Source organism: Moschus berezovskii, chromosome 3 (genome assembly GCF_049115385.1).
Source record: "Moschus berezovskii isolate FMDL1 chromosome 3, NW_MosBer_1.0, whole genome shotgun sequence".
NCBI classification, from domain to species: Eukaryota; Metazoa; Chordata; class Mammalia; order Artiodactyla; family Moschidae; genus Moschus; species Moschus berezovskii.
This window is the reverse complement of record NC_142462.1, coordinates 28,768,683-28,785,376: the sequence shown is the minus strand read 5'-3', so window position 1 is coordinate 28,785,376 and position 16,694 is coordinate 28,768,683. Positions and strand designations below refer to the sequence as shown.

Genomic DNA, 16,694 nt, shown 5'->3' with positions numbered 1-16,694 from the left:
ATGGAGGTATCTAATTATCCCAATTTTTCAAAAGAACAGATAAAGGCACAGAAAAGTAAAATAACTTGCCCAAGGTCACACAGCTGCTAATTAGAGAAGCTAGGATTTGCAACAAGTCAATCTGGCTCAAGATCCTATGTTCCTGAGCAAGGCTGATTTCTCTATTAGGCACACAGACAAAACACCTAGGGCCTACCATATTTTAGAAGATCATAAACATGCTTTAATCTGAGTTTCCTTTAAAAGAAAATAAAAAATGGAAATAAAAATGAATTTAATAATATCAAGTATAGTAAGTATAATATACAAATATAATACATATAATTAATGATTTCCCAGGTGACTCAGTGTAAAGAATCTGCCTGTCAAGCAGGAGACCCAGGTTTGATCCCTGGGTCAGGAAGGTCCCCTGGAAAAGGAAATGGCAACCCACTATAGTAATCTTGCCTGGGAAATCCCATGGACATGAGCCTGGTGGGCTATAGTCTATGGGGTTGAAAAGAGTCGGACATGACTTAACAACTAAACAAAAATGACCCTACAATAATTCAGTAATTCTGAATATATAATAATGATTTCTTATGCCAACACAGTCTTAAAATATAAAAATATAATTATATATTTTATTAATAATATTTAAAGGAGGAAGGAGCCCATGAAAGCAAATATGTTCAGGATCCACAGAAGTCAAATTTAGACATGTTTTTAACCACTGTGCTATGATGCCTCTCATTATAAATAAAGTTCACAGTCAAACACTCTTAAGTTTATTTGTGGAAATAGCTTTCCCCAATAGTTATCTGCCTATTATTTAGCATCCTTCATATTCATCAGGCAATGATATATCATTATCTCTTCCCAACCAAAACAAATTAAGAAATAAAAATCATCCTTTTCATGCAAATATCAGTCTTTACTTCTAAACCCCATACTGAAATCATGTTTAAAAAGCAGACACAGTAAAAGGTAGCTGAGGTCAATTTCACAAAGCCTAGGAGTAAAGTCAAACAAATTATTTTACTAGGTCTCATTAATTTACTGGAGATCCAGTTTTTTTTGTTTGAGGTGAGGACAGGTTTGAAAATGTTCTGAAAACTAAAAAGTAGTTTATTATTATTTTTAAACTTTTCTTGAAGTATAGTTGATTTACAAAGTTGTGTTAATTCCTACTGTAAAGCAAAGTGATTCAGTTGTCCATATCTATATTGTGCTTGTATTTTGGCTCTACAACTTAAAAAGCTAAGAAGAGGACTCAGTATCAGTTCAGTTCAGTCACTCAGTAATGTCCGAATCTTTGCGACCCCATGGACTGTGGCATGCCAGGCCTCCTTGTCTATCACCAACTCCCGGAGTTTACTCAGACTCATAGAGGATAAAAATCAGTGATCAGAATGCTGAAAGGTCAGAACTTAAGTGAAAGCATAAATGCAGGAAGTAGAATTTTAGGCCTTGTTATGGACAATATGAGAGAGAATTTATAGAAAAGCGTAATGTATCTCATCTTGCTTGAGCGTGCCTCTAGTTAACTATTAATTCAGTGTGTATCTGGTGAATGCTCAGTGTGGGCCAAGTCCATTTCCAGGCAGGCCTGTACATAAAATAAGGAACAAGAACACCAGAACCCGCCCTACTCCACGAAACAACTAAGCCCACCGACCACAACTAAGACCTGATGTAGCTAAATAAATAAATATTTTAAAAAAGCAATCCATACCACTTTCCTGGAGCTTACATCTTGGAGTGCAGAAGGAGGAACCAGGAAAGAAATAAAAGCTTGGGCATATATGTAAACAAGTGGGAACATTTTAGACAAGCTAAATTCTATGATGACTAAAGCAGATGAATATGCTGGAGAGATGAGGTACGGGAAACACAGCATGAGTCATGGAGGGCCCTTCTAAAAGGCTGTTTTCCTGTGCCATCTCTGCTTCCAGCTTATGCTTTCTGTCTGGCGGGGGTGCTGTGTTATTTGTGTCTTCCTCATATAACACAGCGCCGGGCACACTGTGATGACGAGTGCTGAGACCTGCTGGTAGCAGCTGCACTTCTCCATTTGCTAAATAGAGAATTTAACAAGAGGAAATAAGTTTCCACTTCAGCATAAGGGATTTAGTTTAGTTATTACTAAGCAGATCCCAATCCTGAAGTGTTAAATCCCTAAATGGTGTTGTAATTTGCAGTTCTAGATTTCCTCTGGGTCTTAGTTTGATCAGGCTGCCACAACAAAATACCACAGGCTGGCTTAACAATGGAGATTCATTTTCTCACTGGAAGTACAAGATGTGGGCGCCAACTTGGCTTCTCACTGTGCACTTGAGTGAAGTACCATAAGTCCCCTACCCACAAACAAGCTTCATTCCAAAAGTGCATTTGTAAGGCCAATCTGTTCTTAAGTCCAACATAGTTAGCCTACGTACCCAGTTAACCCAGTCCGCTATATAGCACTGCACTGTCGTAGGTTTATAATCCTTTGAACATACAAAATAAAACATTTTTAATCTTACAGTACCTTGAGAAGTACAGAAGTACAGTACAACAGTTGACATACAGGGGCTGCCATTAACAGTCAAGAAGAGTTACTGACTGGAGCGGGAGAGGAGGTGGGAAATGACAAAGATCAAGGGCTGTCAGCAATAGGACACAGGGAAAACTACACTGTCGCTCTCGCCTGACATGGATGGCACAAGTTCTGGTTCCCTGGTGGAACCAGATGCACATTTCCGTCTTTGAAATTGTGCAACTTGAATGTTCGTATGTAGGGCACTTAAAGAAAGTGGGAAGGTGGGTAGGGGAGAGACAGAACAGGAGAGAATCCCTCTTTCTTGCCCTTCTTACTCTTTTTACAAGGCCACTAAACTCAGTGTGCGGAGAAGGCAATGGCAAGCCACTCCAGTACTCTTACCTAGAAAATCCCATGGACAGAGGAGCCTGGTGGGCTACAGTCCATGGGGTCGCTACTAGTAGGACAAGACTGAGCAACTTCACTTTCACTTTTCGCTTTCACACGTTGGAGAAGGAAATGGCAACCCACTCTAGTGTTCTTGCCTGGAGAGTCCCAGGGATGGCGGAGCCTGGTGGGCTGCTGTCCATGGGGTCGCATAGAGTCGGACACGACTGAAGTGACTTAGCAAACTCAGCGTGAGGGCCCTACCCTTAGGAATCATCTAATCCTAATTACATCCTGATAACTTTCAGATGGGGCTTCCCAGGTGGCGCTAGTGATAAAGAACCTGCCTGCCAAAGCAGGAGACTCAAGAGATGGGGGTTTGATCGCTGGAGGGGAAGATCCCCTGGAGGAGGACATGGCAACCCACTCCAGCATTCTTGCCTGGAGAATCACCATGGATAAAGGAGCCTGACGGGCTACCATCCATGAGGTCTCAAAGAGTTGGACACGACTGAGCAATTTAACATGCACACATGCAGCATCAGATTAGGGGTTAGAGTTTCAACACAGAGATTTTTTTTTCCTTTTGGAAGGGGCGAACACAGATATTCAGTCCATATTCTTTGTTTTAGCACCTTTAACAATAGGATGTGTTTAGTAATTCCCTTAAGAGTCATTCCTCAGCTAGGTGACAGGAATACAACCGTGAGTAAGAGGAATTCCTGTCTCCTGGAGCCTTGCGTCTAATTGTGGCATAAATTTGAATAGCAAATAAATGGATCCAGTCTGTGATGGATTGGGCATTTGAAAAGAAAGTTCTTATAGTCACCCTCTAAGGTGGCCCCCAGTGATCCCACCCTTCTGTTGTTCTTCCACCTTCTGTATCATTCCTCTCTCATGAGATATTAGTCTATACGACCAATAGCCTGTGGCAGAACTGTTGGTTAGTCACTTTCAAGATTGTAAAAGATGGATTTCCACCTTGAGCTACCTCTCTTGGATTATTTGCACTGGGAAGCCATATCAACAGCAGCTCTCTGGAGATGAACACATGGTGAAAATCTGAGCTGTGTGGCCAATAGTCACAAGGAACTGAGATGGCCAGCCACCACATGAGTGGACTTAGATGCAAATTTTCTAGCTCCAGATGTCTGCAGCTCCAGTCTACAGCTTGAATCTCAAGAGGGACCCTGAGCCAGAAACACTCAGCAAGTTTCCTCCCAGACTCCTGACTCACAGAAATTGAGACAATAAATGTGGATTAACTTAAGCCACTAAATTTGGGATAGTTTGTAACTGTGTGATAGATAACTAATGCAGATCTTTCAGTGCAGATGATTTGAGAGACAATGATCTAGAGTGTTCTTGATCAATGGTCAGATATGGAAAGCTTAAGTGAGAATTGATAAGCTCTCAATAATCTAGAAAAATAAGAGGAGTAGCAATGGCATTGATACAAAAATTGATGCATTTACTGATGTCTGTTTGAGCTATAAGATTGAGTTACCCAGAATCCAAGCATTGATAGCTCACATTTATGTCACGAATGAGTCAAGTAAAAAGAGCTATTTATAATGAATGTCATGGCCTTTTCCTCTGTTTTAACTGATAACACTTGTTATTTTAAGAATTCTGAGTTATCAGTAGGAGTGGGTGTCAGAATATGTATATGTAGAAGAAAGAATATCTTTGTCTCAACTCTAAATGCAAAATTATTTTTAGTTCTCATTCATATACATACCTGCTTCCTGAATGCCTTTCTGATAATGCCTTCCTTTATGGACTTAAATGATGTCTAGAGCATCAGATACAAATCTTTCCTAAGATTTGTATCTTTCCTATGATGTAAGGCTCTCATCACAAAAAACTTATTTTTCTGGGTAGACTATGTTGCTCTAAAATATATTTGATAAACCTGTGAGCATTGATATTATTTGACACCAGAGAAACAGGTAGTAATTTCAACTTAGAACATAAAAATGAACCAAGAATAAAAATCCAAGTTGTATTTAGAGTGTGTCTTACAGATACAAAGAAGATTTGCAGCTTTCTTTGATGTGCTCACATAAAATGCCTGTAGTCAAAGGGCTATTTTTAAACTTGAGAAGAAATTCGGGACAAAAGGAACATTTTAAATATAAAAGAGAACTCTCAGGAAGATCACAGAGAAGTGAAATCACTATTACAAAGTTCAAAGACACATTGTTCTTCAAATACCAAGAAGCTGACTTAAGGATCATTGGTGACCCTCATTCTGGGAAGACTTTTCTAGGTTTTAAGGAAGTGATGGACATGAAGCTGTTTGGCCCCTTTTCAGAAATCGCTCTGTTTTGGACCACTTTTCTGTTTTACTTTTTTGAGACTAATCCCTCTGTTGTCAAGCAACATTTTCTGTCTCCTTCAACTACCAGGCTAGAGTTTTTGAACTCAATGAGGAGACCCGAATTGCAGATAATTAGCACGTGGTGTCAGGCATCAAGTTGGCTGATCACAAGAGACTAGGGAAAGGAATCTGAGATGTCAGTCCCTGGTTGGAGCAGGAAAAATATCAGAGATCAGGAACTGGCTCCCATATAGATGGTAAGCTGGAAATTATTTTAAAACATGGGCAGGAAGCCAGGCAGACCATTCCCATGTATTAAGGTTTTCCATTCTAAAACTCAGCCGGAAGGTCATAGGGATAGATCTGTGACCTCAGGCCAAGGAAGACTGACCCAGAGAGGTGGGATCTATTGTTTGATGTCAGAGAGAAGTTCTAATAAACACGATGAGAAAGGCAACTTCTATGAGTACCAACTCTGAGAGGCAATTTAAATACATTAACTCATTTCTTCCTCACAGCCATTTTGGAAGATAGGTTTTATATCCATTACATAGATGTGGCAACTGACACTCAGAGAGATGAAGCAATTTGGCCTTTGTTGGAGCCACCATTCACGTCCATCACTGTCTGATGCCAAATCCTCTTTCACTACACCATTTTTTATTTTCTTATGAGTGATTTTATTTAACACAGTCATTGACTAAAAATAAGAAACTTAGGGGACTTCTTTCATAAGGGATCTCAAGAGCATCAAGTACAAACCCTTCATTTAATGTGCTTAAAAATGAAAGAAAGGTCACAGTGGTACAGGTTATGCTTCTGAATTATATAATTCAGATACTTTGCTGTTGGTCTCATATCAGATCCTTATAAATCACAAAGAATGTTTATCTGTGTCAAAAATGAAAGAAACCAATACATAGGAGAAATATATTTAGCTCAGTGCATCTTTTAATTTTCTTTTTGATGATAATTTTAAGAATTTTTATCTAAAAGCCATTCGTACACAGGTAGTCAGTCCTTTTCAACTATCCAGTAAATTTTGGTTTGTTTTCAGAACAGTCACTGCCTACAACATTGCTTAGGGAATATTTGGAATGTATTTATATTTGTAGAATAAGGTGATTCAGTAGCATGGTGTCCACTCACTGGTTCATTCATCCTACAACACCTTTTACATTCCAGTAGCTGAGAACGCAATTGTAATCACAGTACTAAGGAGTTTATTGAATGAAGGATGGTAATTAACACTTACACAGAATTTAGAGCTATCAAAAAATTCCAGCTCTGAGAGGCCACAGGAAGGAATTCTCCTAATTCTACCCTGGAGTAAAAAACAAGATATACTTCCAGGAAGAGCTATAAACAAGCTATACTTCCACGAAGTACTTTGGAAAGCCCGCCTTGTAAGAGTCCTCCCAATGTGTAATACGTTGGTAATAAAATGATTAACTTGTTAGTCATTAGATTGTTCTAAATCAAGTTGTGCCCCAGGTTAGTCATTAGATTGTTCTAAATCAAGTTGTGTCCCAGGAGAATAAAATTCCATTTCTAAAATGGACCTTGAGAATCCCCTTTTCCCTAACTTGTCTTTTATATTTGAGGAAAGCACCTCCACCACACCTGCATCTCTCACCGTGGTCCAGGAAACAACTATGAGGATAGAGACTGGTGACCCCTGCTGACGTTTTACTGTTTAAAATTATCAGTGCCATGCCTCCAAATCTAGAGGAAATGCCAGTGGTCCTCTTTCCAAAGAAAGGTAAAAGATTTATGTCTTGCTCTTTGTTCATTATTTATTCCAAAATTTGCAAGTCACTCAAAGTTAAGATTCATGACTAACAAGATATATTGTTATTCTATATGAAAAATTCTGTGGTTCTTACAAAACTAACTATAACTATAAACTGCTAATGTGTTCACCCCTTAAATGGACTAAAAATGACCATGATATGTGGATGTTGTAATAAACCATTCCACTTGCTAAAAGAAAAATGTAATGATCTTTTCTGTCATAACTCTAATCAGACTTCCTGGAGGTACATGTAACTTAGAGTAAGAGATAGGGTGTGTATTCTTCTTTTAGATGATAAAAATCAATGTTTCTGGGTAAATTCAATACTGATAGAAAGAGAAAAATATAGGTATATACACTGTACATTATACATTCGCAGTGGGGTTGATATTGCCCCGTGTTGAAAATTGGTTCTTGGAAGGATGGATGCTAGTATTACACTAATTTGTGATCTTACAAAGGACTACAGGATATAAACAGATAAATAGTGTATCCAAAATATCAAAATTTAATAGGAGGGAAATTAGGAATAAAAAATGTCCACAAAATCTTTTCAGTTCAGTTCAGTTCAGTCGCTCAGTCGTGTCCGACTCAGCGACCCCATGAACCACAGCACGCCAGGCTTCCCTGTCCATCACCAACTCCCGGAGTTCACTCAAACTCATGTCCATCGAGTTGGTGATACCATCCAGCTACCTCATTCTCTGTCGTCCCCGTCTCCTCCTACGCCCAATCGCTCCCAGCATCAGAGTCTTTTCCAGTGAGTCAACTCGTCGCATGAGGTGGCCAAAGTATTGGAGTTTCAGCTTTAGCATCAGTCCTTCCAATGAACACCCAGGATTGATCTCCTTTAGAATGGACAGGTTGGATCTCCTTGCAGTCCAAGGGACTCTCAAGAGTCTTCTCCAGCACCACAGTTCAAAAGCATCAATTCTTAGGGGGGTAATAATAAAAAATTGTTGAGTAACACTGGTGTATATGTACACATATGTCTCATATATGTATATATAGGCATCTTTATGCACACTATTTTTCCTTTAGAACAAAACAGAATATATATGATATTCTGTATCTGTCCCTTGCTTTTATTTTTCAATATGCTATGTCACATATGACAAAGAATTGATGCTTTTGAACTGTGGTGTTGGAGAAGACTCTTGAGAGTCCTTTGGACTGCAAGGAGATCCAACCAGTCCATCCTAAAGGAAATCAGTCCTGAATATTCATTGGAAGGACTGATGCTGAACCTGAAGCTCCAATACTTTGGCCACGTGATATGAAGAGCTGCCTCCTTAGAAAAGACCTTTACACTGGGAGAGGTTGAAGGCACAAGGAGAAGGGGCTGCAGAGGATGAGATGGTTGTGTGGTATCACCAACTCAATGAACATGAGCTTGAGCAAGCTCCGGGAGATGGTGAAGGACAGTAAAGCATGGCTTGCTACAGTCCGTGGGGTTGCAAAGAGTCGGACACCACTGAGCAACTAAACAACAACAGCATGTCAAATGTAAAGCAGAATTTACACAGGCCAAATACTTGCAGGGATCAGGTAGGTAACATAAATAAGAAAAACAGGAATTAGGGAAGAGGTGTGGATGACAGCAAAACTGATACCCATGCTCCTGTACACAATGGGGAAGTGGGATTCAGCTCCAGTTGATGGTAGCTATGTGGGAATTTGGTCTCAGTGTTATCATATCCTCTGATTTGCCAAGCAATGGTGGAAATACAAACTTTACGTGTTGACATTGAATTTTCCAAGTGTGTCAACATTATGTGGGTCAAGTGAAACATGTCCAAACTAGCAAACATCGCAGGTCTCCCTTTGGATGTTTGGTAGAGGTCCAACCCAGGGTTTCCCCAGAATGATTCAGAAGCCAACTTCAACAAAATTCCTTGCACAGAATTTTCATGTGATGTGCTTGCTGGGCTTCAGTTCAGGTCTGCTGAATCAGAAACTCTATGGATCCATCCAGGAATATGAATTTTTAACAAGGAATTTCTTATGTAATCTCAAATTTGAGAACCAAGAACACAGCATACTTTTTAACAGCTATATTACCTCCATAATTGGATGCCAAAGTAAGAAATGATCATCCTGTATTAAAAACCATGTCCTTATTGGTGGGTATTGAAGTTGCTTCTAAATTCCCCCCTCTATACATAATACTTCAGTAAATGTCCTTTTGCACATTGCTTTTATTTTTATAGATTTCTTAAATCAGGATTACTGGGTCTAATTAAGGTCTAATAGACATTGTACATTTTAGGGTTTAGTAGATACTGCAAATTTACTTTAAAAGGGTGCAGAAAGTTACACTCCAACCAGAAATATATACGAGTGTCCTTATCCCAACGGTAACATCACTGGACATTAGAATTGTTTTTCTTCTTGATAGAATAAAGATTTAAAATTTCTCTTTTTTTTAAATGAAAAATATTCTGACTTCCAATGCAGTTAAAAATTTTTTAGAAATCACATGTTTACATTTTCTCTATTTGAGGAGTTTGGAGATATTTCCTTGTTGAGAATGGCGGGTTAGAGTGGGAGCTAACACCTTGTATACAGTGTCAATTTCATTGACACCTTTACCTGCTTCCTAGGGTCTACCCTCCTCTCAAATTGCTGCTTCTCTTCCCAGAGGGAGCCCACTATAGCCACTAATTATCTTTCACCGTTCTGGTATATGTTTCTGAGTTTTATGTTCACTTGTTCACTCCTATCTCAACTTGGCTATTTTAATATTCTATCTTTTCCTTATTTATTTGATGTAGCTCTGTGCAAACTAGGCCATTAGCAATTTACTATAAAAAGTATTTAAAGAATTATACAGGTTACTGTTTTATTTAATAATCAACCCAATTTGAACAAAATTTTACTTAATTTCAATCATATTAACCCATTGAAACAATCAGTACCCTTAGTTTCTTTTTTTTTGCTTTTAGAAATGTGCTCTATTTACCACCATGCATTTTCAGTATAATGCTGTAATAAGTTAACTCTAGAATAATAGTGATTGTTATTTTATTAAATAACAGCAAAGGAACTGTAAAGATTTAAATAGCTTTATAAGCAAGTTAAAAACTTTCCAACCTCAGAAATGGATTTTTATGGGGGTGGGGGGAGAGAAACGGGTTTTCTCTCAAGAGTTTTAATTCCAAAACCCAAATGGAATTTCAAAATACAAGTAAATAAATGTCAAAGCCTCTTGGCCTCTGCTCTGCCATTCTATGCCTGAAATCCTGCCAAAATGAAATTTTCCATTCAAGAAGAACTGGCATTTACTAAGCTGATTTTTAAAGACTCACTTTCTAAAGTAGTGGAAACTTTGTGCAACTTTGGACGTTCCTCTGTGAATAGAACAGCTGCCTCTGTAGACATTTTCCACAATGGTAATGTTTTCTGAAAAACGAATTTTTAGCCCTTTCAATGTCTTCAAGCCACTGGGTCTACTGGTTTTTCCCAGCGCCAAGCATAGAAGATAAACAGTAACCAAACTACAAGCTAGTGTCTCACCAAGGATCACGGCATAAAAAGGACAGAGGAGAGAGAGGAGGGAGGATAGTCTGATAGTCCATTTGCGTATATACAGAAAGATTTATCTCAAAACTGCGTGCTCTTTCAACAAAACTGAGCTGTAGCCTGGCTTGTCTGCTTTTTCAGGTATCATCATATTCAATTGCTGTTAGGATCACACAGTTAAAAGCTGAGTTCGTTTAAAGAATCCAAAGGGGAAATATGGAGCCCCTGCAATACGGAATCAAATCCGAGGATTAAGTCTCCGCTTGTGTTAGTCAGTCCAGCCTAGGTGGGGAGAAGTGGCAGTGCTTTGGGGTGCCTATGAAAGAGTGAAGTTTGGGGAAATGGAAACTAAAACTGCCAGCCAGCGAAAACCTGCAGTGTTCGTAAAGGAAGCTTTAAAAAATTAATAAACTATAGGATGCATCTAAGGTAGAAATGAACATTACAGAATGTTGTGAAAAAACTGAAATCCATTTTACTGTTTGTCAGTCTAAAAGCAGTGACTTGCAGCAGCAAGCAAAAGTTCCTAGTTTGTCTTTAACACTTTCTCACACCTCTCAATTCTTCTCCTTTCCTCTTTTGCAGCTCTTCTCATATACAGTGTACCCTGGAATTAACCCCGAGTCTTCCTTTGATTTCTGACTCCCCGCCCTTTATGCTCCCAGACCCAAGCCTACTTTTCCTCATCTTCTAATATTTGTTGGTTGATGGGGCTTGGAGGAGGGAGCGAGGCAGAAAAAAGTTTTGTGGTTTGGAAAACTTGGGCCTTTGTTGTGTCATTTCCCCTACCGCTCCCCGCCCCCAACCACGTGACCAAGACAGGCCGGAATTTTGTGAATGGAGCTGAAAGGTGGGTGCAAGGGAGGGAGAGGCTCCGCCTCCTTCCCTAAAGCGGCCAATCTCCTAGCGGAGCGCTGCGGGGTCAGCAATAAGCAACAATGGGCTGGGAACACACGGTACGTTATTGGCTGCGGAGAGAACCTCGCGGGGGCTGAGCCCGAAGCTCCGCCCCCTCTTGTTACCCTGGTTACCCGTCCGGCTCCAGCCACAGAAAAGGTCTTTGGAAACTGTTGCCCGGATTAGAGGGGCTGAGCTATCCCGGTAGTGTTGGGCGGCGGGACACGCTTGTCGCCTGATTGCACCCTTGGAAAGTACCCGAGAACCTCACTGTGCCGACCTTAAAGCCGGGCTGCTCCCAAACGTCTCCCCGGCCGGCGTAAATGTGCCGTTCCCGCTTAAAATACTTGTAGGTGCGCGACGTAGGACCGGCTAACTGTGATTTACTGCTTTTAAAGAACTCACGGTGTGTGCCCTTGCTGTCCACAGTTATTGGGTGTTTCCCCAGTATTAAGGTTTTAAATATTATTATTAATAAAAAAATTGACCCTTGACTTCCACGGGTCCGGAATTGAGTCTTGTGCGCTCATACTGCAGTTTAATATGGCACCATAATGTTCCATTTAAGGAAAAACTTTCAATTAGAAATTGAGAATTGCAGCACGTTTCCCAACGGGCTGCACAGCTGCCGAAAACTTCCTTTGGTCTTTAGCTCTGGTCGCCACCAGGATCACAAATGAATTTTAACACCGCTGAGTCCCCGGTGCCATTCCGAGGCCTCTCAGCCCCGGTTGGGCCGAGGCTTTCTTAAGTGACTCTTTACAGCTCTAAGCCCAGTTGAAGGGTCAGGCAAGTGGTTTCAGAATTGCAGCCCTCCCTTTTTAACGTCCTAGTCATTGTCCTTGAAACCCGACTCCCCTTCTCCCCTCGCCACCAACTCCCTGCTCTGGCAGTTTAAAAACTGGAGAGGAAGTGAAAGCGTCAAGTACAGTAAGTGACACCTTCCGCCTCCGTGTATACATAACAAAAGCTCAGGAAACGTGCGAGTCCCTGGGATATCCGAGCCACCCCAACCCATCCCTGCCCCTCCCCACCTCCACCGGGGACTCGGAACACCTAGCTGCAGTGCACGTGGGACACATTTTATACTTTTCCTCACTTAGATAGCTCTGTAGTTCTCTCAGCTCCCTCTCCCAACTCATCCCCTTCTAAAAAGCAATTCCTCTGCTTCTCCCAAGGGCTTTCCCCACAGATTTTACTGTCCCATGAAAGACTGACTTGAGAATGACGTTTAAAAAAAATGTTTTTGATACACCATAACGATGATGGTGGGCGTTGAAAATCGGGAAGAGAATTTGGGCCAAAAGCTTAGTAGGAACGAGGCTGTATTGCGAGGTGGGTTCCTTATCAGGTTCAAAGTGGAGGGACTGGAGATCTCGAGGGAGGTGAGTAGGAGACTCAGGACGCAAGGTCTTGGAGGATCGCGCTTCAGAGTATATATCTGACGCGAACGAAAGTGCTTTAGCAAAGTGCTTCAGCCCGATAGTGGACCAAACACACCAGTTAGGAGAACTGGCGACTCGATACTCATGGCTTCAGTGTCCCCAGGCGCCTTAACAATAAGCAGCGGGTTAGGACGGCAGCCGATTTGCTCTGTGGAGTTTCTAGGCTGTGGTCACAGCGCTGGCAGGCACAGCACCAGCTTGGACAGAGGGGCGCGGGAGATTCACGAGAAGGGGCAGCGAACCTCCTGATTGACAGCCCGAAATCTGATCTTGTGAAAGAGACGCGGAGCCAATGGGAGGCAGCGATCCATCAGTTTGGATTGGAGGCCCCTGGAGGAGAAGTAGAGGAAAAACCACCGAATTGAGCTCTGTCAGAGGCGCTTTCGGCTTCCAAGGGGGAAATGCTGGGCAATAATTAATGTTTTTATTAAAATTGGAGGGAATTTTTTGCAGCCGTTCGCCTAGCGTGGCTTTCAGGTGGGTCTTTCCGACAACTTTTTATGTCTCTCCAGATAATTGCATGGTTGTGGGTTGCAAAAACTATCCTTACGAAAGAGGTGTCTCCGTCTCTTTAGTCCCGTTAGGTGCAAAGCAAGTCTCGCTGATCGCCATTGCTAGTTTTGCACACGTTTGCGAATCAGAGCTGCCCGGGGTACACCGACCGCGCAGGGGAACATCGAGAGTGAAAATAAATACATCGCCTCTTGTTCGAATTTTTGCTACTGAGGAAAATATGTGAATTGTGAACTCTCTTGGCTCTCTTTGGATCCAGGTGAAGGAGGCTGTGTAGGGAGGGTTATTTTTGTGAATGGGACTGTCGGAGGATAATTAGCTATGCAAATTCAAGAGCTTCATTCATGATTTTTTTTTTTAAAGCCTAAAAGCCATCTTGTTCCCCTCTAGGTTGATAGAAGTCCAGATCCCGAGGAAATCTCCAGCTAAATGCTTAAAATATAAAACACTGAGCTGAGATTTGCGAAGAGCAGCAGAATGGATGGATTTTATGACCAGCAAGTGCCTTACATGGTCACCAATGTGAGTGATCAGTTCGAAAGTTGCTGTTTATAAACTTGACTCCGACGGAGGGGAGAGGGGGGAGGAGGGCGAGTGAGAAGTGGGGGGAGCAAGGGGGTTGGGACTGCAGATACTTTATCTGCTTTGTTGCCACTGTAGGGCGACTCTGCTTCTAGAAGCCCAGTCTTCAGAATGAGCTTACCTTTCAGTGATTTGGATAAGGCATAGTTTTGTTTTTAAGACCCCCCCTCCTTCTTCTTTTTTTTTTTTTTTTCTGTTTAAAGTGCTCAAGATGAGTGGAAGAAGAGAAGGAGGGCAGCAGCAGCTGCTGCACTCAAAGTTTTTGGCTGGGTTTGTCTGCCACATTGAAAAGAATGAAGTTGAGACAAATGCTGACACTTTTGTTTACATGGGTTTTGTTTTTTTTTTCTCCTTTCTCATTGTCTCTCTTATATTTTTCATTTCATCACTCTCTTTTTGTTCTTTTTTAGGGGATTATCTGAGAGAATAAAATTCAACTGTGTTTTAATCTAGCTTCGATCTAGCCTAAAAACAACTTTAAGTGTAATTGCTTAATGTTGTTTTGATGCTGAGATACCATGAATCTATGACTGATACACAGTGTATTCAGATCCTCACAGGGAAGCAACTCTCCCTGGCTGTTGAATTCTCAGCATACGCTTTCACTGTCAAATGAATGCAGAAAATGGATATTGGGATTGATACCATGGACTTTTATTTTTCTGTTTAAGGAGAGGATCCAGTAGACTTATGTATGACTCTGTGTGTGTGTGTGTGTGTGTGTGTGTGTGAGAGAGAGAGAGAGAGAGAGAGACATCTGAGGTTTACATTCTTTTTAAAGAATTTTATCTTTCCCTTTGTAGAATCAGCGTGGGAGAAATTGTAACGAGAAACCAACAAATGTCAGGAAAAGAAAATTCATTAACAGAGATCTGGCTCATGATTCAGAAGGTGAGGTTTGATTTAGAGTTGAATTCCCCCTCTTTACCTGTACTTCCCACCCTCATAAAGAAGAGAAGCGCTCAGTTTTACCTTAAGAATAATAAACTTTCAAATGACTGCATTTAAGCAAGACTTGTATTTGGAGCAATTAATGTGATGTGACAGTTTGCTGTTTTATGGCCCTGTCACAAACTAATGAAAGAAGGAAATAATAACTTAAGAGTGACATCCTTCTTTTAACCATTTTGTGTTTAAATACCTTTGTCCATATGGCATATAAGTAATTCCATACACTAAGGTAGCAATTTGAAAATATCCAACACAGAGGAACAAATTAGACAGCTATTCACACTGCTTAATTACTCTTCTCCTCCATTGGAAGTTGAGCAATATAAGTGACTGTTTGGTTTCCCATCTTCTTACATTAAACTATATACTATTACTGAACTTTTCAGAGATGGTTTTGATGACCGCATGGTGTGGTCATAATATCTTGTTTATAGGCCTTTTAAATGGTCAATGAATCATAATTAAGACCTAATTAATAATTATAATGCATATTTAGGAAATTAAGTTGCAGATTCTTTGTATGAACTGTTGATAGGGGGTCAATATGTTATCAATTATTCCAGTCGTGTGGGGGCATTCATAATAAACTTAATAAACTTAGATTTACTTATCAAAGTTCAGTTTGCCATTTAGATTAGGCATATTGAATTCTCAAACTTCTTCAAATCTTCATATAAATATGAATAAGTTGCACATACCTCTCCCTCCCCAGTGACAGAATACACAGTTTTGGACTTGATAATAAACAGGTGCCAGGGAATTATTTACTTTTGTAAACCTATTAGTGTAGAAATTTTCTTCTAAAATTTTGTATTTAATAGTTGTCTCTTTGAGTTTTGAGGCATTGAATCTCAAAACATATAGTACTTTGAGAATTATACCATATACTGTTAAATCTTTGATAGAAGATTTGGAAGACAGAAATGAAGTGTTATTTAGTCTTTCTGATTTTTCCCCTAACACTATTTTAGCAAGAATTGAATATGTTTAAAAAAAGTTTCTGAGGATAGACACACCTTCATCTCAACCTTTCTGAGTTCTACTGTAAGTATGTTGTTTGAGGTCTCTAGGCTTATTTATTAAGCTATGTGTTAAAAGGGGGTAAAAAAGATACTGAGAAGCACTGCTTAGTAGACATCAAAATGAGCAGGATTATTGATGTAACTAAGTTGTGAATCCTCATTTGGTTATTGATGCCCCTCCCCAAATTAAATTGATCTATAGGACTAATTTCATGACAAACATTTCCATTTAATGTCGCCTAAAAGGTTTGCAAATCTTTTGTTTTTGTCTTTGACTTGTTTTTTAGAACTCTTTCAAGATCTAAGTCAATTACAGGAAACATGGCTTGCAGAAGGTAAGGCAAAAAATTGCTTTCAAAGGAGGGGAAAAGCAACTCTAGAAGGGAAAGATTAAAAAAAAAAAAGTCCTGAACTTGCTGTCTTAATGTTCAGCCCAATTAATTGAGCTCTAAAAGAGCCACCTCATGTGTCATGCATACATTAGAGCCTCTGATGAGTTTGTCTTTGGGGAATCTGGGACTGCACTACCCAGTGTCATCACAAATTACCAGGAGAAATTGCTTCCAGCTCACAATCACATCTGCTTTTGGCAAGAACTAATGCACCAAGACTTCAAGTTCTAAGCCTCTGTTCAGATTTTAATTGCAATTGATCAGGTTTATATTATTGTACCTCGAGAGACCTCCTAGAGCCAGAACCCGGCTTGCTGTTTCCTTTAGAGCAGCGCATATCATTATTTGGTGTTCTGGTAGAGGAC

General features: G+C 40.3%; 1 protein-coding gene across 1 annotated transcript in view; it reads left to right on the top strand.

Moving 5' to 3' along the window:
• The first annotated feature begins 13,210 nt into the window (after window positions 1-13,210).
• The window catches only part of ETV1 (ETS variant transcription factor 1), a 97,480-nt gene continuing 93,996 nt past the window's right edge, over window positions 13,211-16,694 (top strand). The window contains exons 1-5 of the mRNA XM_055420513.2: window positions 13,211-13,346; window positions 13,445-13,641; window positions 13,773-13,904; window positions 14,768-14,855; window positions 16,225-16,272. Coding sequence (XP_055276488.1) covers window positions 13,860-13,904; window positions 14,768-14,855; window positions 16,225-16,272 — 181 coding nt within the window. The 5' untranslated portion in view covers window positions 13,211-13,346; window positions 13,445-13,641; window positions 13,773-13,859. The remainder of the gene's footprint in view (window positions 13,347-13,444; window positions 13,642-13,772; window positions 13,905-14,767; window positions 14,856-16,224; window positions 16,273-16,694) is intronic.